Here is a 24,570-nt window from a genome sequence, read left to right on the forward strand (position 1 = left end):
TTTTTTCCAAATAAAAAATAAAGGTAATAGACAAACTGGTGAGAATTGAATAGGGAATGCTGTTTGCATGTTTCATTGCTGATACTTCATGAAAAAATATAAAGTTCTATGATAGTCAGCTGGATTTCTAAAAACAATCTGTAAAAAATGAAGCAAATGTATTGAATTTAACTATTAGAAAGATAATTTCACTGATAGGTAATTTCATTCCACATGTTAATGTATGGGGGTGTGTGTGTGTGTGTGTGGCTTGTTAACTGTTCATTTTTGAGGACTGCTAAAATAACTTAAAAAAAAAAGTCTCTTTATATTCTGAGTCCCAGTGAGACTCTTTCATGGTCAGTCCTGCCTCATAACACTTAGCATGCATAATAGTTTAAGATATTAGAGTTGTTTCATAGAGTGAATCCAATATCTTACTCAGTGTAGGCTTCTATAACTAGGTACTGTAGGCTGAGTGGCTTAAACAAAAGATGTTTATTTCTCATAATTCTGAAGGCTGGAAAGTCCAAGATCAAGGTGCTAGTGTAAGGCCCACTTCCTGGCTTGCAGACAGCCGTCTTCTTACTGTGTCTTCAAATGGTAAGGAGAGAGAAAGAGAGCTTTGGTTTCTCTTCCTCTTGTTATTAAGGACACTAATTTCATTGTGGGAGCTCCACCCTCATGACCTCATTTAAATCTAATTACCTCTCAAAGGCCCCACTTCCAAATACCATTCCATTAGGGACTAGGACTTGGACATTACAATTTTGGGAGGATACCATTCACTGCATAGATACAGTATGAAAATAATTAAAAACATTTTTTTTTACATTTATTTATTTTTGAGAGACAGAACACAAGTTGGGGAGGGGCAGAGAGAGAAGGAGACACAGAATCCAAATCAGGATCCAGGCTCCGAGCCATCAGCAAAGAGCCCAACGCGGGGCTCGAACTCTCAAACTGTGAGATCATGACCTGAGCCGAAGTTGGACACTTAACCGACTGAGCCACCCAGGCACCCCTGAAAATAATTTAAAAAATCTAAGGCTGCTGGGGTGCCTGTGTGGCTCAATTGGTTGAGTGATCACCTTCGGTGCAGGTCATGATCTCATGGTTTGTGAGTTCAAGTCCCACATTGGGCTTACTGCAGTCAGCTGCTATAAGTGTGGAGCCTGCTTCAGATCCTCTGTCCCCATCTGTCTCTCTGTCCCTCCCCAACTCAAGCTCTTTCTCTACAAAAAAAAAAAAAAAATCTAAGGCTGCTGAATCTGTTAAAAATGCCCCATTGGAATAAAGTCTTTTTTATTAAATACAAGGTGATTGGAAGTTAAGAGACATTGGTAGATTTGCCCTCTTGAACACGATTCATGTTTTTATTTTATTGGCAATCAGATTACCTGTAATTGTTCTTGGAATCATCACAATATGAAGTTTTTAGAATTTTAGAGCTGATGCACAAGGGAGCTTTAGGATTATCTAGTTCATCTCTCACTATATGTAGGAATTTTCTCTACAACATTGGTTTTTGAATTTACTTTTTGAACTCCAAATTATCTTTTTCTTTCTAAAATAAAATCTTATAAATAAATAAGGAGCTGAATCTGCCATGTTTTTAAAAAATGTTTATTTTTGAGGGAGAGAGAGTGCTCACATGCACATGGGGAGGTACAGAGAGAGGGGGATGTAGAGGATCCCAAGCAGGCTCTGTGCTGACACTAGAGAGCCCAATGTGGGGCTCCAACCCATGAATCATGATTTCGTGACCTATGCTGAAGTTGGATGCTCAACCGACTGAGCCACCTAGGTGCCCCTGAATCTGCCATGTGCTTTTTTTTCTCTTTTTCTTTTTTCATGTTTGTTTGTTTGTTTGTTTGTTTGTTTGTTTAGAGAGACAGAGAACATGAGCAGGGGAGGGGCAGAGAGAGAGGAAGAAAGAAAATCCCAAGCAGGCTCCACGCTGTCAGCTTAGAGTCCAACATGGGGCTCAGTCTCATGAACTGTGAGTTCATGACCTGAGCTGAAATCAAGGGTCGGATGCCCAACTGACTGAGCCACCCAGGCACCCCTGAATCTGCCATGTTTTAAAGAAAGTGATGAAAGACAAAGCTTCTCCACCCTATGTCCACACATCAACTTGAAGTCTTTCAGGCAGAGGAACTGAAAATCAAGAAAGGCAATTTATTACAAAGTTAGATGATAAAGCCAAACTTAATACATTAGAGTCAAACTCCAAATGCATAATTTTAAAGACGTTTGCTTCTCTGAGTAGTTATAACAAACAATGGACACCTTGAAACTGCTTACTTCTGATGATATGAGGGCTTGGTTTTCATAGGCCTATTTTCAGAGAAGCCCTGATTTCATGAAGGAACCTTAGGGGCTACTATGGGTAGGGAGCCTAGTGGTGAGGAATTCCTGGAGTACTTCTAGTAGAAGTGACTTCATTATAATTTTTTTGCATATTTGGCTTTAAGACTAAGATTATGTTTGGGAGGAGAGTAGGTGGTAGAAGTAATGGCATTATGTGTGTATATGATTTGAGAAACATAGGGTGAGAGGGTCTACTACCAAATAAAGTATAAATATCACCGCTCATCATTGCTTCCAAAGTTTGGTGCTCGGCTGGCATTGTGTTACAATCTCTTGGAAGTTTGATTAACATATTAAGTTATTAATTTAAAAATATTAAAAGTAAATAGTCTGTTTTCATGTACTAACTGATTTGGTCAGGATCTTGGTGGGAGACAGATGACACATTCAGACAAAATGATTGGGGGAAGTGTAGTAGAGGATGGGTTGCACTAAGGAAACTCTAAAGGATAAGACAGTACTCTGTTGTGAGCAACACCTACTGTTGTAGATGTCCTGATAGGAGTTGTGGCCTTTGGTAAAGGAACATGGCCCACCAACAGGATCTGGTAGGAAGAAACCAGGTGAATGAATACCTTGACCTCATTCATGCTGTACAGTGTCCTATTGGCACCTCCCACTGCTAAACTGCACTGGAAGACTAAGAGAAGAGAGTCCGTTGTTGTAGCTCATGAAGTTTAGTCTCCTAGGGCACAGAGTATGGTGAAGATGGATGAAGAATTGATCTGGAGAAGAAGACTAAAAGACATTTGGCAGAGATCCAATGTGGCTTTTGTGTGCCTTTTGGTGGCATCTTTCATCTTGCAGAGGGTGTTCCTTTTAGAAGATAATGTTTTAGTTTGGATGCTTACTTAGGTGTTGTCATAACATTTATAAAACATTCCTAAATTCTAGCCACTTTTATTATCCTGGCGCTTCTCTGCAAAGATCTATGTTATAACTGGGAACAAATGCACTTTTGCCTGAACTGACCTTTCTTTCTTCTCAGCCTGGAAAATTCTAATCTCCTCTTAAGATCTAGGTCAAATATAATTTCTGCTGAAGATTTTCCTGTAACTATCGTATTCTCTTCTGACTAATCTTTATTCCATTTCTTCTTTGTATACAATATTCCATTGAACACATGCTTAATTTTCTTCCAGCTCTTTGTTTTTTTTTTTCCCTCTCTGATAGCTACCTTTCTCAGGTTTTTGTTCTTGTTTTTAAAGTCCTTGCTTTACACACTGTTTGACATTTATTGGGGATTTGTTGACTCAAAGAAGTTTTCTGATGTTCTTGGGTTATAGACATGCTACCATGGACAGCCACCAGCAACAACAGAAATTTGATGAGCACTTTGAACAGTAGGTCGGCGGGTCATGTCATCACTTAAAGTGTCCTTTTTCCTTATTCCCTCAGTTTGTTGGAGTAGAAGGTCTTCAATTTTGGGGATAGAGGCTAAAGAAGAAAGCCCAGATTTTCTAAAAGTATTAATTACAGTGATGTAGAGGATTAGACTTTTCTCTAAATCCAGCATTTGGTTACTTTCTTCTTTATTTTGTCAGCCTATGTGCACTATTTCACTGTAGTTCTCTGAACATCTGACTGGTACTTAACAGAGAAAGTAGCATTTGAGGCTTCCCCTTATGAAGTACTAGTTTCCTCACTTATGAGAAAATCTTGTTCAGTGTGCTGTATCCTTAGTTGAATCATAGGGATGAAAACGTATGAGACATGGGAGTGGAAGTAAGAGAAGTCAGTGTTCCGTCATTCTCCCCCCCCCCCGCCCCCCCCCCCCCCCACTTTCTTTCTCTAATTAGCCAGTGGGGAACTGTACTTGAGGGCAATAAATCTTTGTTTTTCTAAGTGGCATTGCAAGCCAGAGACTGAGTAGGTTAGTCTAGGAATTGCAGCCCCAAACATTAATGCATATCTTTTGGTGTTTCTGAGTGAGAATAAATGAGTCAGGTGGACCACACAGAGATGAGGCCATAGGATACATAGCTAATTATACAGATTAGGATAGGATTTCTGAGTAATTTTTAAAAGTGATTCATCATTAATGGATTAAAAAGAAATGAACTTCTCTCCATTTCTTCCATTCACATAAGAGTATACTTCCTGGTCCCAGGTACATACTGCTGTGCTTTATTGTTCTTAAGCATTTTACAGAATTAATCTCTTTAATGGAATTACCAAGGTGTGTTTCTTTCTTGAATGTCTTGGAGAAATACCTTTCTTTCCACCAATTATCACTGTAATTTAAGATCCATTTCAGGAAGGGGAACTTCTTTTTGTGGACCTATGTTACTTATTATTTATGCCATGCCTGATCTCTTAAGAAAACAATTCAGCAAGGCCACAGATGGTCTACAAGTTCCTATGATTTGTCAGAAACTCTCTTCTAGAACAAAAGGTAGAGGGTTAGAGTAGACCCTTTGTTAATGTGCGCATACTAACTGGAATGGAACTAGGAGAAGATCAAAAAAGGGACCAGAAACTCCAGTGGCTCTGTTGTGGTGGCAATGGGATAGCTGTCCTGATTTTAAAGAAATGGAAAGGAGGAAATTAGTAAGTTATAGTTAACAGTAAAATATCAAATTGAACACTGGTAAGTAGCATCCAATATAATGATCATCCAAAACACTGACAAATGAGAAAAAGGCAAAGGATCTGAACAGTAGACAGATTTATTGGTGTCATGTAAGAAGAACAAAGGTGTTAACAAGGTGCCAAGTGTGCTACTTACAGATAGCTGTGAGTAAAAGAGCTACACAAAGTGGGAATCAGGTCAGATTATTGAGTAAACTGGAGAACTACCACAATCAAGTGGGGATGAGATCAGAATAACTCAAGCGAAAAAAAGAAGAGATAGTTTACAAAGACATTTAGGTAATGGAAAAATTTGTCACATTTTTGAAACTGTAGATTAAGGACATCAGTGTATTCTGACAGAATAAGAGGTTAACAATGGCCAAATGCAGAAAGGAAGACATTTGTGTGTTATTTCCCTTCTGTTTATAGGGAAAAATAAAAATACCTTGACCAGTTAGGAAAAGAAAGGCTTATTTGTTGTGATGCCTTTAATAAAACAGAGACAGAAGGATAGAAGAGGTAAGGGATAAGAGAAAGTCTGGAAGGTACTGCAAAACTACTTGTGTTTAAAAATAGAGGTTTGGGGTATATGGGTGGCTCAGTCAGTTAAGTGTCTGACACTTGGTTTCGGCTCAGGTCATGATCTCACGTTTCATGAATTCGAGCCCTGCACTCTGTGCTGATGGTGTGGAGCATCACTCTTTCTTCCTCTCTCCCTGCTCCTCCCCCACTCACATTTTTGCACTCTCTCTCTCAAAATACACAAACTTAAAAATAAATTTAAAAAAATATAGGTTTGATTGCCAGCATGTTTGGACTTAGGTTAATGAGTGATGTTAGAAAAAAAAATGGTGATTGCACAAGTCCTAGGGGGTATACATTATAATGGCATACATTTATTTATGTAAATCAGCACCCTTCAGTAACTATAAATCATTGATTAGTTATTTGTCAACATTGTAGTCACTAGCATTTAATCAAATTTAATTCAGAACAAGACGAAAATGTATTATAATAATTTATTTCCCCTTTTTAAAAAATATTAAGATCAGGCTTTAAATTTTTTTAATGTTTATTTATTTTTGAGAGAGAGAGAGAAAGAGAGAGAGAGAATATGAGTGGGGAAGGGGCAGAAAGAGAGGGAGACACAGAATCTGAAGTAGGCTCCAGGCTCTGAGCTGTGTCAGCACAGCCATGAGATCATGACCTGAGCCAAAGTCAAATGCTTAACTGACCAAGCCACCTAGACGCCCTAATTTATTTCCCCTTTTTAAAAAAGACTGTTACTCAGGAACTTGGTTCTCTTCCATTCGGATTGAAGTTTCTTTATTGGCTATATGGAGATAGTAAAAATGATGGTAATATTGAAAGGATAAAAATTCCCATTTTGACTTCTGTATGACATGTTAATATGAATAGCAGGATAATGAGGCTTGGTTGTTTATTGCTATGAAAATGTTAACTTTAGGGTTATGACTTCATTGCAAATGGAGGTATAACATTATTTAGCTTGATTGTCTTTGCATAGCAATAGATATTTGTATATTTGTATGTATATGTACACATATATATCCAGGTCGTGTTCACTGATGCATTATACCTCTATTCCTTACCTAATAGTTTTACATTTAATTGTTCCTTAAAGACTCAAGGTATCCACAGGGTGTTTTGAAAAATATGGCAATAGTTTGGGAAGCCTAAGAGAAAATCATGCATACCACATTGGAAGGCTCAAATGGATTTAAAATGATAAAGGTGCCTTACAAAGGGACTGACCTGGAGAATTTTCAAGTGGTGCTGTAGCAACAATAAGAACAACACTTTATCTGTACATAGACTTTGCCACATATTATCTCATTTGTTCAACATTCTTTGAGGTGGATATTACAGTCATAATGGTACCATTTTTTAGGTAAGGAAACTGAGGCTAAGAGAGTGACTTGCCAAAGGTCCTAGTTAGTATGCAAGACGTGTGAAAGTCTGAGATTCTATCCTATTTATAAGTTAACAAACTAGTCTGTTACTGTGTCATGTATAGTGGCAGAAGCCACAGATTCCTGAGTTAGGACAGAGCATTGTAAGCTTCATGATGATTTGAACTGCTTCCCAATACTCCCGCTTCCTCAGTTCATGGAGGCAATGCAGGTAGGCCTGTTACATGGATGTCTTGCAAGCCATAGGGCATTGAGAAACACAAACTTGGGGATTCACTGATTTGATAGTAAGCAGGAGCAAGCTACCTCTTTGTCCGGTGGAAGGTATTATCCCTAAAGGTTGCTTGCAGTAAAATGCAACTTTGAGAAATAATTCTTTTTTTTTTTAATTTTTTTTTAACATTTATTTATTTTTGAGACAGAGAGAGACAGAGCATGAATGGGGGAGGGGCAGAGAGAGAGGGAGACACAGAATCGGAAGCAGGCTCCAGGCTCTGAGCTATCAGCCCAGAGCCCGATGCGGGGCTCGACCTCACGGACCAAGAAATCATGACCTGAGCTGAAGTCGGATGCTTAACTGACTGAGCCACCCAGGCACCCCAAGAAATGATTCTTAAAGAGAGCAGTCAGGCTCTTGTATTCTTGGCATACCCAGCAAGAATGTGCAAGGATGCTCTGGTCTCATGGTGGATTGCCTCCTCCAACAGTATGTGGCAGAATTAGACTTTAAACTCCATCTTTTGGAATTTGATGACTAAAATTCTAGCTGAACAGGTAGCAACTATAAGCCCCTCACTCCCACTCCCATATATTTATCTTCTTCTTTTTTGGTCCTATCAAGAACATCTTGAAACTAGTCCTCTTGGCTTATTTGATATACTCAGTTACTGAAACCAGTTATTGTTACTATGAAGGTAGGAACAGAAAACAGCCCAATTTAAGGAAAACTTACTGGTCCTAGTTTCAGAATCTCCCCTAATCCTTACTAGCTACTGCCACTGCAAGGAGCTGTCTTTATGTTTTTATTAATGAAGTTCCTTGTTCCTATGGCACATGTGTATTTGCTATAAAAGTTGAAGGGAATGATAGAAACCATAAAGAAATAAGGAACAAGTGGTGTAACTAATGGTGGATATAGGGGAAGAAAAGGTTGTTTATTGATACTTCTTTTAGGTCAGGATTTTTCTTTCTTTTAAAGTTTATTTATTTTTGAGAAGGAGAGAGAGAGAGAGAGAGAAGCAGAGAGAGAGAATCCCAAGCAGGCTCCACACTATCAGCATGGAGTCAGACACAGGTCTTGAACTCACAAACCATGAGATCATGACCTGAGCTGAAATCAAGAGTCAGACGCTTAACTGACTGAGCCACCCAGGTGCCCTAGGATTTTGCTTTCTTAAAGGAATAATTAAAATAGAATTTGAAGTTAGAAAGGACCTTAGAGATATTAAATCTAGGTTCCCCATCTAGAAGATTCAGACATAGAATGGTTGAATAACTGTTCAAGATCAGGTTTCTAGTGACAGAATAAAGTGATGTAGCAATGTTATTGTGATAGTCACATGCCTGGTAGTGAAATGTTCCCCCCTTAACTAGAGCAGTTTATAGGATTCAGTTAATAAATGTTTGTTACATTACTTTGTTTTTATAATTGAAGAAGACCTATTATCTGTCCTCGATTCATTTACTAGTAGAGCAATAAGAATTCAATTTGATAGCTACTATTCTAAAGTCATGTACAAATTGCATAGATTAATTCAAGCTTGGGGTGGTCAGGGGAAAGCTTTATAAAGGTACAGATGTTTGAGCTAGGTCTTGAAAAATGGTTTCTGTGCAGAGAGATGGAGGTTTGGCATTCCACGCAAAACAAAAACCACATACTTTGGAATGGTGAATGAAAGTATATAAGTTGACCAAGAAATGATCAGTGGTTGGATGTAGCTGGATGTAACTAGAATTGAAAATGGAATGACAGGTAGAATATAGATTAGGAAAATATTAGATACCATGCTAAATAACTAAGACATTATGGGGAGGAAACACTGATATTTTAAAGGAAGTTGGCATATGAGGTGCAAAAGAAAAAGATTGGTCCAGTAATCAGAATGAGTAAAAAAAGAAGAGATGTTATAGAAGCCAACTGCAGATAAAGATTTGAGAAATAGGATATATGAAGAGTAGCAGAATATGCCACCCCAAAGTATGCCACTTTGACATAAGGATTATTTTGAGTGGAAGGCAATTAAAAAAAAAAAAAGCAGATAGAAGGAAAGATCTCTGCCCTCCTCCTATTTGTCTAAAAGCAGGACATAAATTTGTAAAGGTTTTCCCCCACCCCTCTGGAACAGGAAGGACCAAAGTTAGTCACTAGAAATGGTAGCACAGGAGCCTACATAACAAACTTAGCTAGTTAGCCCTTATCTTCCATTAGTTTCTTCATACTCTCCCACTGTTTGCTGTCCTAGAAACTCAGTCCTTTTTCCTCTGTTAATATGCTATATAAGTGCAAGTTCTAACCACTCTTTGAATTATTCATCACTGAGTATTTCCATATGTATGCATAATAGATATGTAAATAAACTTGTTTGTTTTCCCTTTGGTGACTACCAAGGGGAGTAGTCTTTTCTCAGTCTAATTTACAGGACTGCAGCCAGTAGAACCTAAGAGGATAGAGGGAAAAATTTTTTTCCGCCCCTGCAAGTTGAAATAGGGTCAAATGTTGAAGAGAGGTGAGGTAGGATGAAGACTAAAAAGGGTCCACTTTATTTAGAAATGACAAGTACCTCTTTCTGAGCAGTTTCAGGAGAGTGTGAGAGCAGAAGCTAAAAGGCAACTGTATGTCAAGGGAAAAATTTAGATGGGGGAAAATGGAGATATTTGTTCATGTACTTTTATCTTAAAACTAAATAATGAACATTTGTATCATATTCTGTTTCAAGCCTTGAATTTTTACAACTAGGTACAATAAATACTTTTCTGTTTTCTGTATGGCTCTTCATGGGTTTTCCCTTTCAGACCCACCCATTGGTCATTGGTCCACAAAGGATAAAGGGTCTGTACCTCATGCTAAGAAAAAAAGCACATTCTCTAGCAAAACTGTAGCTATTTTCCATAATTGCCTTACTCTGCCTACATTCATTTCCAATGCATCATTTTTTAAAAAAACCTAAATAGAGATAGATCATCTCTATTAGCAAATTAATATTATAGGTAGAACCCACATGATTGTTGGTCTTTATAATATAATGTTGCTATATACTATGAGAATATCTTACTCTAAATATTTATGACATAGGTTCTATGCATAATTGTTTTCCTTTAAGAAGCAGTTTCAAATGTTATCTACTTATATAATACACATTTTGAAAAACCTGCAAGGCTGTGTTACTATTTCTTAGTGTTAATGTTAACCAAAATGTTAACACTGATTATGTCTTAGTGTTGGGATTAGATGAATGTGTTTAATGTTCTTATTTTTATATAAAAATACTAAGAAATGAGGTATTTCAAAATATTTAATAAATGTCAAATTCTGTTTTTAGTCTGTTATTTCCCAGAAGGGTTGATATATTTTGTTTGTATATAATTTCAAATTATAGTTTTGAGATTGAAATTTGTAGCTGGGTGAATTTCAAACTCTTCACATTATTAAAGTAGGTGAATTGGCATGGGTTAGAACTTCATGGGAGAATTCTTGACTTGAGTATAAATTTAGGGAGTTGTAGAGTTTAAAATACTAATGTCTGAAGGGGAATTGAAAGGGTGAATATATTTCTAACCTTTGAAGTATAGTCAACCTCCAATTGTCTACATGTGTAGGAGACTATCCCCTTCTAGGTGGGAGTTTCTCAGACTTGCCAGGAAACTGCCATTTGCCTGGATCCAGCTGAAAAGAATTCCACCCAACTTGGTGGTTTTTAAAACCACTCTCCCCTCCCATGCAAATGGGTGGAACTGCACATCATTCATGCTTCAAACACAATCCTCCTTGCCATTAGCAAGGATAAGAATCAGATGAATAGAGTTTAGGAGATTAAGTTCTGAATGGTATTGACATTCTAAAATTGGCTGTCATATCTGCAATTCAAATAGCATCTACATTCCTTTGTTATGTTAAAATGAAATTAAAAGTATCTTAATAGCCAAATAAGTTAGCCTATGGTTATAATAATTTACTTAAAATTAATGAGGCACTGATTTCAGATAGTAGCCCAGTGCTCATTTTCATTTAGACAGTTTGTGTTTATTTTTATCTGTTTTATTACATGGGATTTGTTAAGCTTCACAGAACTGCTATAAAGAAGGGAGAGAGCAGAGTCCTGGGGGCATGAGGTCTAGAGAGAAAGCCTGTGTTCACATATGACTTTATGTTGGAATGCAAGGAGCAAGAGCTTTCCAAAGATGTGAAATTTAAATAGAGACTGAAAACATGTGATGTTCAGGCTGGAAAAGGAGTTAGGAATTGAGAGGCTGGGGAAGTGTCCAGGAGAAGAGAGCAGTATATTTGAAGGTAGAGAGAGCATAGCTTGTTAGTAAAACTGGTTAAAAATAAGCCATCACTGCCACCACTATCGACAACCAAATCCTTTATTTCAGAGAGGAAGCATGGCAAGAGGAGAGACCGCAGAGGGATTTAGGGATGTACTGAATGATTTTAAGCAAGGTAGTGACCTGATCAACTTCATATTTTACAAATATCACTGATACTGCAACATGTAGAACAGATTGGTGGGGGAAAGAATTGACATAGGCAGGCTAGTGAGGATACTTGCAATAATCCAAGTAAGAGATAATGGTGGTGTTGATGGGGAAGGAAAGAAACTGGTGGGCTCTTGACTATTTCAGAGATAATTAATAGTTCTTGGAGATCAATTAAGTAGATGGAATAGGAAAGGGAGAGTAATTGAGGTTGACTCTCCTGTTTTTAGCTTGGCAGCAGTCAGGATGGTGATTCTCCCAAGGAGGTTGGGGATTTTGTTACAGTTTTCATACCATGATTGGATGAAGTAAGATAGGAAAAAAAGAGTTTGGAAAGAAGAGACCACTCATCAAGAAAACATGGAACCAGGAAGCCAAAGCTACTACTACATTAGCTGTTTCTGGTTGTAGCTTCATGTAAGAAACCCCTTTTTAATTTGTTATATCATTTTATTTTTATAGCAGTACATAAATATTATTTTCCTTTCCCCCTTTTTAATAATACAGTATCCTGCAGTCAAATAGTGTTAGATCTAAAAGAAACCTTGGAAATTATAGTTTCTATCCCAGGTGAGGAAATTGAAGTTCTGAGAGAAAGACTGCATGATAGCTGTGGAGTGACAGAAGTAGTTAAATCCAGATCTTCTAATGGCTACTCTCTTGTTCTTTCTACAGTATCTAGCCAGCTCCATGTTGATTATTGTGTTCCATTAAAACAAATAAGTGAAATTGAAGACTTGATGAAAGAAGAATAGCATTATCACAGAGGAAAGAAAAAAAATACATAAATGTATTGTTAGCACATTTTTTTTTTTTTTGTAGTATGGAATTCTATTTTAGATAACCAAGGTTGCAGAAATTCAGTCCCTTCTCATTATTATCTTCCCTATCATTCCATTGACCTTCTATCCCGATGAACCTGAAAGGGTTAAAATTTAGGCAATCTGGACTTATGTTTTGTTTTATTTCTATCTAATAAATTGATGAACCCATTCCACTTCTATTGGCCCCATTTAAAAAAAACAAAAACAAACTCAGATCTCAAAAAATAAGAATGTGGAACCAGATTCCTTTAAAATCCTTTCTTTGGTCTGTCTTTATCATTTTATGTTTTCCATTGCTGGTTGTCTTTACTTTCTCCTTAAACTGCTTCTCTTTCATCATGGCAAATAGGAACCTTTTAAAAAACCTAGGTACAGTGAGTGATGTATATGTCCAAGATAGATTAAATATAGATTAATCTATCTATAGATTAAATATAATAGGGCCATATTTTGGTTTGTTCTGTTAGCAACATATCACCATCTTTACTTTTCTTCTTTGAAAATAGGCCTTGAAATCAGAAAGAGAAGCAGAAGAGGAGGGTCCTAGAATCTGGAGCAGATGGGGGTGGGTGTAGGGTGGGTATAATGCTGTGGTTTTCCCAATAGTGGGAGGATACCCTAGGAGATGTGCTTGATGATTCACTGGGTTTTGGAGAGAAGATAGTGGAACTTCTGTTTGTATTCCTCTTTAATTTCTTTCTTTACAATATTCTGCTTTTGTGTATATCATAATACATGATATATCAATACAGTACATGCATATCATTTATTATGAATATATATACATATATGTTGTGGTAGTGTGCTTCAGGATGTTAAGCTGATGGAAGGAAGTGGTTAAATAAGTTTGGAAACCATTGGTGAGGAATTTGCAAAAAAGACAAGTCAAGGGCATCAAGATAAAGATTATATTTTTAATTTTTCACTTTTGGGTATTGTCTTCCCTGGAAATAAAGAGAAGAAATTTAAAACAAAAACAACAAGACACAGCATTTTGGAGGCAGAATTTATTTAACTGAATCTTTACCTATTACAGACTTATGGAAAAGTGTTCACCCACAAAAGTATTTAATTTTAAGATTAATTTTATTCTTGTTCATGATTTTTGGGGATTGTCAAGTAACTCGTTCTGAAATAGACTCAGTATAATTTAATTTATTTAAACTTTTCAACTGAAGGAACAGTAGTAGATTACATTAGTGTTTTAAAAATATTTGGCTAGGGGCGCCTGGGTGGCTCAGCGGGTTAAGCGTCCAATTTTGGCTCAGGTCATTATCTCCCAGTTCGAGAGTTTGAACTCTGTGTCAGTCTCTGAGCTGTTAGCACAGACAGATCATGTCCCGCTTCAGATCCTGTGATCCTGTGTCTCCTTGTCTGCACTCCCTCACTTGTGCTCTGTCTCTCTCTCTTTCTCAAAAAATAAAATAAATAAAATAAAATAAAATAAAATAAAATAAAATAAAATAAAATAAAATAAATAAAAAATAAAAAAATAAAAAGATTTGGCTAAGAATTTTTAAGTCCTTTTTTTTTCCAGTTTTTTTTCCAATTCATTTTAATTAATTTTTTTCCCTGATTATTTCTCACAGAATAAGACCACAACTTGCCAAAGAGAAGATTGAAGGATGCCATATTTGTACATCTGTCACACCAGGAGAACCTCAGGTCTTCCTAGGGAAAGATAAAGCTTTTACTTTTGATTATGTGTTTGACATTGACTCTCAGCAAGAGCAGATCTATACTCAATGTATAGAAAAACTAATTGAAGGTTGTTTTGAAGGATACAATGCTACAGTTTTTGCCTATGGACAGGTAAGTACCAAATTATTTTCATAGAAGCTATAACTTCGCAGAAGTGTCAGTTCAGTTGCGTTTTTAGTTTTGTTTCTTTAAGTTATATTATTACACTAAGAATGCATTTTTCTTTGTTCTTTTATTCAGACTGGAGCTGGAAAAACATACACAATGGGAACAGGATTTGATGTTAACATCATCGAGGAAGAACAGGGTATTATTTCTCGTGCTGTTAAACACCTTTTCAAGAGTATTGAAGAAAAAAAACACACTGCAATTAAAAACGGGCTTCCTCCTCCAGATTTTAAAGTGAATGCCCAATTCTTAGAGGTAATAATCTAAGTGTGTCATTAGTTTCCTTTTACATCTTATCCTTAAGACCATAGCCCTTATGATTTTATACTCCCAGTGTGTAGTATAGTATTTGACACTTAGTGCTTGATAAATGACATCTGAGTAAACTAATAGGTAGTAGTAATAGGTAGTAGTATTAAAAGTTATAAACACTTGACCAGTGTTCATACAATAAAACAATTAATATTGTTTATTTCAGACTCTATCTTATAATTACTGTTATACTGTAGGTAGGCTCACAAAGCTCTGGGAACTCAGTGACTAAAAAGGAGGGAAGGTATGTGGAATAGTGAATTCAGGCTGTAGCACTAGCTGGGCTGCAAAAGCTGGTATTCCTGCTAGGATGTCCACAGATTGGGGCAGGTTTCGATTAATTTAGGGCAGTCTAGTGTGGTGGGAGGGACATGACAGTAAGAGGACATCTAGGATTTGAGCACTATTGCAGTTAGGTGGATGGCAACATTATAATTCTAGGTGCTCGGTCCAAAGAGGCTTCTAGTCTAGTTCTAGTCTAGATTACCTGAGCTAATCATTTTGATCATTAATTAAATTGTTCAGCATTATATAGCACAAAATAGAAAATGTAATTCAAATTTAACGTCAGTTATCTTACTGCTGGTTTTAATGGACATCCCAATTTAGTAAAAACTAAGAATAATGTAATTATTTACATTATGTATTTCTGCGAAAAGAAAGGTAATAAATAGTGGAAAACAAAAAGACATAGCGTTCTTGTGTCTTCCCTTTCACCCTCCAAAATGTTGTTAGGCATTGTGACTTTAAGTATATCATTAGAAAAATAGGTATATGAATCCTCTTCTAAGGTTGTGGTTCAATCTTCTTAGCCACTATTAATACAGAAACACTAATATTGCTGACCTTGGAAAAATACTAAGTGTTAATTTTTAGATACAGTAAGAAATGTGGTAGGGCAACAGGAAATATTTTTAACTGAAGTGGTAAAAATTCTTAGAAATTTCCCTAAGCTTAGGATTTTTCTGCATTTGGTATTTCTAAGTTTACTTGTATTTATAAATATTTGTTTATCTCTTGCAAATGATTAATAGATCATTTTAGCTAGTCTTCAACTCATTAGTCATGATTAAGTCATTTACTTTTCTTACTCTTATAAAGAAATCTGGCACTTATTTGTATTTGTAATAATAACACAAATTTTTGTTTGTATTATATTTATTTTATTTATTTATTTGTATTATTTTTATGTGTTATTTTAGAGAGATGTTATTATGAAGACATTCTAAGATATGTTTGAAAGATATGCACTGTATGTTAATAACCATGAGGCAATTTCTGCTGAAATTAAGCTTATAATATTTTTTGTAGCTATACAATGAAGAGGTTCTTGACTTATTTGATACCACTCGTGATATTGATGCAAAAAATAAAAAATCAAATATAAGAATTCATGAAGATTCAACTGGAGGAATTTATACTGTGGGAGTCACAACACGTACTGTGAATACAGAATCAGAGGTGACATTTATGTTAAAGTTAAAATAGAGCATATTTAATTTTATTTGATATCAACTTTATTGCTAGTTTGCTTAAGATCAGGATATGAAATTTATATCCTTATATGTAATATGGAGTTAAAGTCTTGTCTTTTCCAATATTTATATCCAATTTATATCAGGATTTTATTATATAAAATGTCACAGTTACGGTAAAGTCAGTACATTTATCATAGCATCAAAAGAATCTAAGACAGAGAAAGTTTTCTTTCACAGACAGAGAAAGAGAGTTAGATCATTGAAGGTGGACAATGAGACCCCAATTTTTTTGTGCCTTTTGCTGCTACATATGTAGGACTATATCATGGTTCCTAAAGGGAAACTATTAAGAAAAATTACAGAAAAAATATTTCAGGAGAGGATACAGAAGGGCCTAAATAATTCAAGTTGTTGCTCAGTTTGTTCCAAAGTGTTCTTCTGTAACAGTTTTGGAATAGAAGCTGCAAATGTCAGCAAATGACAAACAATGGAATCTCAGTGTTTTCTCCTATTAAAAAAATAATACACTATTATACTATAAAGTTCAGCTCAAAAAGTGCCTGTAACTGAAATAATATGAAAATCATATGGTAGGTTGGGACAGTAGCTCCGATTTCTGATCATATGGTATCATGTTTAAAGATTGTTCAAATAAAATCTGTCTTTCCCTTTTCCAGATGATGCAGTGTTTGAAACTGGGTGCTCTATCCCGGACCACTGCTAGTACCCAGATGAATGTTCAGAGCTCCCGTTCACATGCCATATTTACCATTCACTTGTGTCAAACCAGAATGTGTCCCCAGATAGATGCTGTGAGTTTTTAGTTCTAATTTCTTAAACTTGCAGGCTTCGTTTTCCTAAACATCCACATAAATCCCAGGAGAGTACACTTGAACCAAATTTAGTTTGGCTAATCGTTCCTTTTCCTTTTTTAAATTTTTTTAAATTAAAAAAAAATTTTTTTTAATGTTTATTTTTTTCCGAGACAGAGAGACAGAGCATGAGTGGGGGAGGGGCAGAGAGAGAGGGAGACACAGAATCCGAAGCAGTCTCCAGGCTCCGGGTGGTCAGCACAAAGCCCGATGTGGGGCTCGAACTCACAAACCGTGAGATCATGACCTGAGCTGAAGTCGGACACTCAACCGACTGAGCCACCCAGGCGCCCCTAATAGTTCCTTTTCCTAATGAGGTGTCTTTGATCCTATTCAAACTGAAGCTGGCCAACTGTGTAAGATTTTGAAATAAAAAATTGGTATGTGTCTGCAGCAACCATAAAGCAAGCTGTGGCTTTATGGTGATGGATGTAGTCATCTGAGACCCTTTCCTTTTGAGGACTGTGTATTACAGGTTTCTCTTCATCAACATAAACAAAGCCTCAGTTCATATCAGCTGGTTTCTGATTGTCAAGCTCCTTTCTACCTTTGTCTAGGCTTCTAATTGCCAGTAGATTTTTTTTGCACTTACATTTATTTGGCTATTTGCCTATTTTTCAATATTATATGTATTAGAGGTATATTTATATTTAACTTATTTAATATATAATATGTTTAATGAGGGCAAGGTGGGGTTGGAGGATATTTAGTGTCACATTAATAAAATATTTTTTATTATATTCCTCAATTGCAGGAAAATTTGACTGACAATAAGGTGATTTCTGAATCATCACAGATGAATGAATTTGAAACCTTGACTGCAAAGTTCCATTTTGTTGATCTGGCAGGATCAGAAAGACTGAAGCGTACTGGAGCTACAGGCGAGAGGGCAAAAGAAGGCATTTCCATCAACTGTGGACTTGTAAGACTGAGACTACAGCTTTGTGTTGAGAATATATCAGGGCTTTTCTATTGTCCTTTCCCCTTTTGTAATACATAATACCCAGGTGGAAATCCTTCATGCACTGAGCTGAGAAATGAAAGTTACAGTAAACTTATAAACTTAGGAGTAATGTACTGAATTCTGATCTCCTCACATTATAAGCTTTTTTTCTTCAAAACATTGCTAATTTTCAGGGCGCCTGGGTGGCTCAGTCAGTTAAGTGTCTGACTTCGACTTGGGTCATGATCTCACAGTTTGAGAGTTCAAGCCTCATGTTGGGCTCTGTGCTGACAGCTCAGAGCCTGGAGCCTGCTTCAGATTCTCTCTCTCTCTCTCTCTCTCTCTCTCTCTCTCTCTCTGCTCCTCCCTGACTCAGGCTCTCTCTCTCTCTCAAAAATAAACATTAAAAAAAGATTTAAAAAAATTATAAAAAAAAAACATTGCTAATTTTCATGTGTGTAAATTAGTGGGGTTAAGTTTTATGCCATATATGCAGAAAAGAATACATATAGTGAAAATGATTTTTAAAATTCTTCCCACCTTTAGGGGCCCCTGGGTGGCTCAGTCGGTTAAGCGTTAAGCGTCCGACTTTGGCTCAGGTCATGATCTCACAGTTGATGGGTTCTAGCCCCAGGTCGGTCTCTGCCGACAGCTCAGAGCCTGGAGCCTGCTTCTGATTCTGTGTCTCCTTCTCTCTCTGCCCCTCCCCCACTTGTGCTCTGTCTCTCTGTCTCTCAAAAATAAATAAATTTAAAAAAAATTTAATTCTTCCCAACTTTAAAAATTTATTGTCAAAATTAATATTTTAATATTCAGTATTAAAGTTTTTGCTAACATTTATGACAGTCACTTTATTTTTGGAATTACAGTCAATTTTTTTTAAAGTAATGATTGTTTTTAAAATGAGAACTTCCCTAGATTATATAGGAATTAGTTTTAATACCATGCCACCTAGTGGTGTTTTTGGTTGCAAAGCACCTTGTGTGTGCTAGCATAATGCTTTTGTTATATGGAAGAAAAAGTTTTAAGGGCAGGTTTTTGTATAATAAATCTTTTCCTGTTGACTTCATTATAAAATGGACATTTGTTCCTGTGTAAATGTAATAGCATCCCTAAATTTCTGTGATGTAGACAGCATCGGGTTCTGTGTTTTCTGCATTGTTTCTTTCCCTCCCTTCCTACAGCTGGGGACTCCAATCAAATGGTCCTATTTTGCTAGTAATTGCAGCCCCTTGGTGTGGAAATTAACAACCAAGGCTGAGTAAAGAGACCCAGACCTCCAAACTCCCAACACCCAGCTTGATGCTTCCATCATATGGTTGAATGTTGTGTGAAAGGGAGTCACCTGGATCCTGGACTTTGCGTATTGATCTGAATTTCTTAGGAAATAAATACATAGTGGAATTGCCATTTGTGGTGTCAGGAAAAAACAAAAGTCGTTGATCTCTTTTCCTGTTTAGGCCACTGAAGCATGTTCAGATGTATCTGGTAGAGTTCCAGTGTGGCCAGTGGTTAGAACTGAAGCTTCTCTGGAAAAGGGCCTCTAAGACTCAATGTAATACTGATGTTGGTCTCTGCAGGATCCACTGGCCCTGACAAAGACATGGTTATGGCTCTTTGCCTTACTGAAGGCGGGTGTGACCAAAGTGGAGGACAGTGCTTATGCTGTAGGTGCTAGTTTAGTTTTAGTGCAGTAAGAAAAACAGTAGGAGCGGCAGGAGGTGTGACTAGACAGTTTAATAATTTGACCTACTTTTAAAATATTGGGTGCTTAGCACATAGATTCATTGTATTTCTTAAGACAGCTATACTTGTGTTAGGAGCACCTTGTTCAGAGAAATCATACTGATATTTTTGTTATGGTTAAAGAAGATTTTGTTTTACCATAAGGAAGCTATATTACAATAAGAACATTTCATGAATCTGTTGAACTAACTAAACACTTTATTTCTTCATTGAGTTGAGAACAGCTTGAAACATGAATTGACAATTTTCTGGGGATACAACTTGATGCTCTTATAATTCTAGGGATGGTTATTCGTCACCAATTTTATAGCATTTCTATTTTTAAAGAAAATCTCTGAGTAGAAGTTTAAGTATTTGTGAGTTACAGGTATATATAGTCTAAATTTTGAGTGGTGTCAGTTTTTAGTAGTTAATATAGAAAACTTGGAAGTATACTTCATTTTTCAAAATACAAATGTGAAACAAAACCAAACATAGATGTTCTCAGTTCTGTCTCTGCATTATTCTCTATAAGCTTTTTTATTTAAAGGTGTTATAATTACTAAAATTTTATCACTTTCTTCTCTCTCTCTGTTTTAGTTGGCACTTGGCAATGTAATAAGTGCACTGGGAGATAAGAGCAAGAGGGCCACCCATGTGCCCTATAGAGATTCTAAACTGACAAGACTGCTGCAGGATTCCCTCGGGGGGAATAGGTATGCAAAAGTGATTATCCTCCATATTCCTGAATTTCAACTACTCATTAATTTTAAAGTAAATTTGTAAGTTGATTTGTGACAATCGTTTTTATTATAAAGCAAATTAATAGAATGAGGAACTAATAATTTGTAAGTACCTAAAATGCGTGAGTCCTTTTGTATGTGGTTATTTCACAGAATCCTTAATAACATCCCCTGAGGTAGTGTTACTGTTCCTATTTTACAGAAAAGGAAATTGAAATCCAGAGAGGTTGAGTCATTTATTCCAAGTCACTTGGCTTGTAAGCCTAATAAAATTTTGTTGAAAAGTAAATGCTGTCTTTTTTTTTTTTTTAATATATGAAATTGATTGTCAAATTGGTTTCCATACAACACCCAGTGCTCATCCCAAAAGGTGCCCTCCTCAATACCCATCACCCACCCTCCCCTCCCTCCCACCCCCCATCAACCCTCAGTTTGTTCTGTTTTTAACAGTCTCTTATGCTTTGGCTCTCTCCCACTCTAACCTCTTTTTTTTTTTTTTTTTTTCTCTTCCCCTCCCCCATGGGTTTCTGTTAAGTTTCTCAGGATCCACATAAGAGTGAAACCATATGGTATCTTTCTTTCTCTGTATGGCTTATTTCACTTAGCATCACACTCTCCAGTTCCATCCACGTTGCTACAAAAGGCCATATTTCATTCTTAAATATGAATGCCACGTAGTATTCCATTGTGTATATAAACCACAATTTCTTTATCCATTCATTGCCACGTAGTATTCCATTGTGTATATAAACCACAATTTCTTTATCCATTCATCAGTTGATGGACATTTAGGCTCTTTCCATAATTTGGCTATTGTTGAGAATGCTGCTATAAACATTGGGGTACAAGTGCCCCTATGCATCAGTACTCCTGTATCCCTTGGGTAAATTCCTAGCAGTGCTATTGCTGGGTCATAGGGTAGGTCTAGTTTTAATTTTCTGAGGAACCTCCACACTGCTTTCCAGAGCGGCTGCACCAATTTGCATTCCCACCAACAGTGCAAGAGGGTTCCCGTTTCTCCACATCCTCTCCAGCATCTATAGTCTCCTGATTTGTTCATTTTGGCCACTCTGACTGGCGTGAGGTGATATCTGAGTGTGGTTTTGATTTGTATTACCCTGATAAGGAGCGACGTTGAACATCTTTTCATGTGCCTGTTGGCCATCCGGATGTCTTCTTTAGAGAAGTGTCTATTCATGTTTTCTGCCCATTTCTTCACTGGGTTATTTGTTTTTCGGGTGTGGAGTTTGGTGAGCTCTTTATAGATTTTGGATACTAGCCCTTTGTCTGATATGTCATTTGCAAATATCTTTTCCCATTCCGTTGGTTGCCTTTTAGTTTTGTTGGTTGTTTCCTTTGCTGTGCAGAAGCTTTTTATCTTCATAAGGTCCCAGTAATTCACTTTTGCTTTTAATTCCCTTGCCTTTGGGGATGTGTCGAGTAAGAGATTGCTACGGCTGAGGTCAGAGAGGTCTTTTCCTGCTTTCTCCTCTAAGGTTTTGATGGTTTCCTGTCTCACATTCAGGTCCTTTATCCATTTTGAGTTTATTTTTGTGAATGGTGTGAGAAAGTGGTCTAGTTTCAACCTTCTGCATGTTGCTGTCCAGTTCTCCCAGCACCATTTGTTAAAGAGACTGTCTTTTTTCCATTGGATGTTCTTTCCTGCTTTGTCAAAGATGAGTTGGCCATACGTTTGTGGGTCTAGTTCCGGGGTTTCTATTCTATTCCATTGGTCTATGTGTCTGTTTTTGTGCCATAAATGCCGTCTTTTAAGTAATTACAAAGTAATTAAATATTGATACTTTTTACAAAGTTTTCTAAAATTTGGTATTTCTTTACATGTGGAAAACCTGTTTTGATGTTAATTGAATGAAGTACAGGATGTTTGCTGTTTATTAATTTTGCCAGTATCACTGATATTCCTTTTTCCATACTTTGCATCATTCTGATATGTTTCATCAGCTAAACTCATTCTTCTGGTAATTCATTCCTTTTCATAAACATTAACATGTTTGCTTTATAAGTGGAAGCATTTTTGGCATTTCAGTTTAATCATAGTGTAAATCAACAAGTTACAGACAACCACAGTGAAGCTTCAATGTTTTCAATGGTCTGACACATTTATTGGAAAGATCATTAGATGCTGTAAAATGACCTGCTAATTAGACTTGCAAACTTCATTTTTGAACAAATGTTATTCAGAGAGTTTTGGTAATGTTAAATCTACGTAGATTTAGGGGTAAAGTTCTGTTTTATAGAATTCAACAGTATTATTTTTATATGTCTTCCTTTTATGTAGTGTTTGCATTGTCTTACCTCATTTGTCTCCATGCATATTCTGTGTATGGGTGCAATATTGCTTCCTTTGTTGTATTTTTCTTTTCCTCTATATTCTTAGGCTGACCTTTAGTATCACTCTGGGTCTTAAGACACCAGTTTTTGTTTTTTCAGCCAAATAGAAGTTTTTCAAGTTTACTAAATTGTAGCTCTTTCCTATATTTATTTCTTAGCTGTAAAACAAAGCAGAGATGATAAATGTCCTCCCCTTATAATTTTCAGTACTTTCAAGTACTTCAGTACCTCCGAAACTTTGCTTGCCCTGTAAGCAGTCTGAGATATTTGCACTGTGGGCCTTGAATTCCTCTGGAATTTAAGATTGGCTGCAGCTAAATACAGATTGGCTACATTCTCAGCTATCTCCCACCCATTTCCATACTGAGTGCTAACTCTTCAGTAGAAAAGACCCCTTCTAAGTCTATCCTTAGTGAGCCTCAATTCCTGCTTAAAATTTTGAGGTTGAACTTCTAGTAAAAGCATTATATTTTGTATAAGGGTTAGTGAACAGAATAACTTTGTTTTGTAAAGTCTGTGCAAATTTCTCTTTTTAAAAAAACGTTTATTATTTATTTCTTTTGAGAGGGAAATAGAAGCGGGGGGGTCGGGGGTTGGAGAGAGAGAATCCCAAGCAGGCTCTGTACTCTCGGCACAGAGCCTGATATGGGGCCGATCCCATGAACAGTGAGATCATGACCTGAGCTGAAATCAAGAGTCAGAATGTCATTCAACTGAGCCACTCACGTGTCCCTGTACAAATTACTTTTAAAGAAAAATTAGATCAAAGGCATTTTGGGAATAAGTTGGATTTATTTATGTGTATAATTTAGTGACTTTTATTTTTTTAACTGAAGCTGGCTGTCATAAATTTATAATGTTTAATATAACATTACCACAAATTTATAGGAAAAATTTTGAAAAATTTTGAAAAATATAAAGAGCAAATGAAAATAAATTATATTTCTATTACCTATAAGTAACTACTGTTAATACTGTGATGTATTTCCTCCCTAATGTATGATATATGATATAACATGATAAAATAATATATAAGATATATAACATAATAATCTATTTAATTGATATGGTTTCCTTTAAAACAGAGTTGTGGTTTTATATAAACTTTAAAAATAAACAGGTTTAATGTTTTCTTTGAAATTTTCATAAATACAACCATTCTTGAAATTTGTATCTTTGGGATTTTATTTAATATGTGATCTTTTCCTTATATAATAGATCTTAGACCCTCTCATTACTGGCTTTCACCATTCTTCTTGAGCACTTGATCCCAGTGCTTCTTAAAATATTTGTGAAGGGGACATTCTTCTATCCCACTCCTCAATTTGTGGTGGGTTAGTACTGTTCATGATTGTAGTCAGCTTGCCCATTTATGACTTACCATGTATGTTCAAACACACTTGAACTCCATTCAATATACCATCATTGATTACAGCAAGTTCAAATGTTGTAAAAGTCTAAAATGTTTACTCTCAATTTCTTTATGTATTGTGAACATGTAACAAATAATTTTCATACTGGCACCGAACTGGGACTGCACTTTGAGTAGTCATGCTCTCTAATCAGTGTCTGTAACCATCACTCTTGCTTGATTACCTTATTTTCTTCACCAAAAGAAAGAGCTAGAGATGCACAAATTGTTTTAACTTTCTGACCTCCAATAAGGAAACATTATGTATATGTGACACACATCACAATTACTAATGACTTACTAGGTTCCAGTGTTACACAATGTATACTGAGCAACAAACCTTGACCCTTATCCTTTACCAGTTTAGGGCCTAAGGATTGGGGTCTATCAAATTTAAGTAAAATAATAATAAAATCAACAAAAAAGAGATACACAAAAGATATGAAGAAAAGAAAGAGAGTAGGCTGAGGATTGAATTCTTGGACT

General features: G+C 36.2%; 1 protein-coding gene across 9 annotated transcripts in view; it reads left to right on the forward strand.

The window, feature by feature from the left end:
• KIF21A (kinesin family member 21A) overlaps window positions 1–24,570 on the forward strand; it is a 150,399-nt gene that overhangs the window by 62,705 nt on the left and 63,124 nt on the right. For all 9 annotated transcript variants that reach the window (XM_019452452.2, XM_053895205.1, XM_019452439.2 and 6 more), the window contains exons 2-7: window positions 13,969–14,191; window positions 14,321–14,503; window positions 15,872–16,021; window positions 16,716–16,850; window positions 17,665–17,832; window positions 20,179–20,294. In XM_019452452.2, coding sequence (XP_019307997.1) covers window positions 13,969–14,191; window positions 14,321–14,503; window positions 15,872–16,021; window positions 16,716–16,850; window positions 17,665–17,832; window positions 20,179–20,294 — 975 coding nt within the window. The remainder of the gene's footprint in view (window positions 1–13,968; window positions 14,192–14,320; window positions 14,504–15,871; window positions 16,022–16,715; window positions 16,851–17,664; window positions 17,833–20,178; window positions 20,295–24,570) is intronic.

This window comes from Panthera pardus, unplaced genomic scaffold (genome assembly GCF_024362965.1).
Source record: "Panthera pardus isolate Hobbes unplaced genomic scaffold, ASM2436296v1 HiC_scaffold_6, whole genome shotgun sequence".
NCBI classification, from domain to species: Eukaryota; Metazoa; Chordata; class Mammalia; order Carnivora; family Felidae; genus Panthera; species Panthera pardus.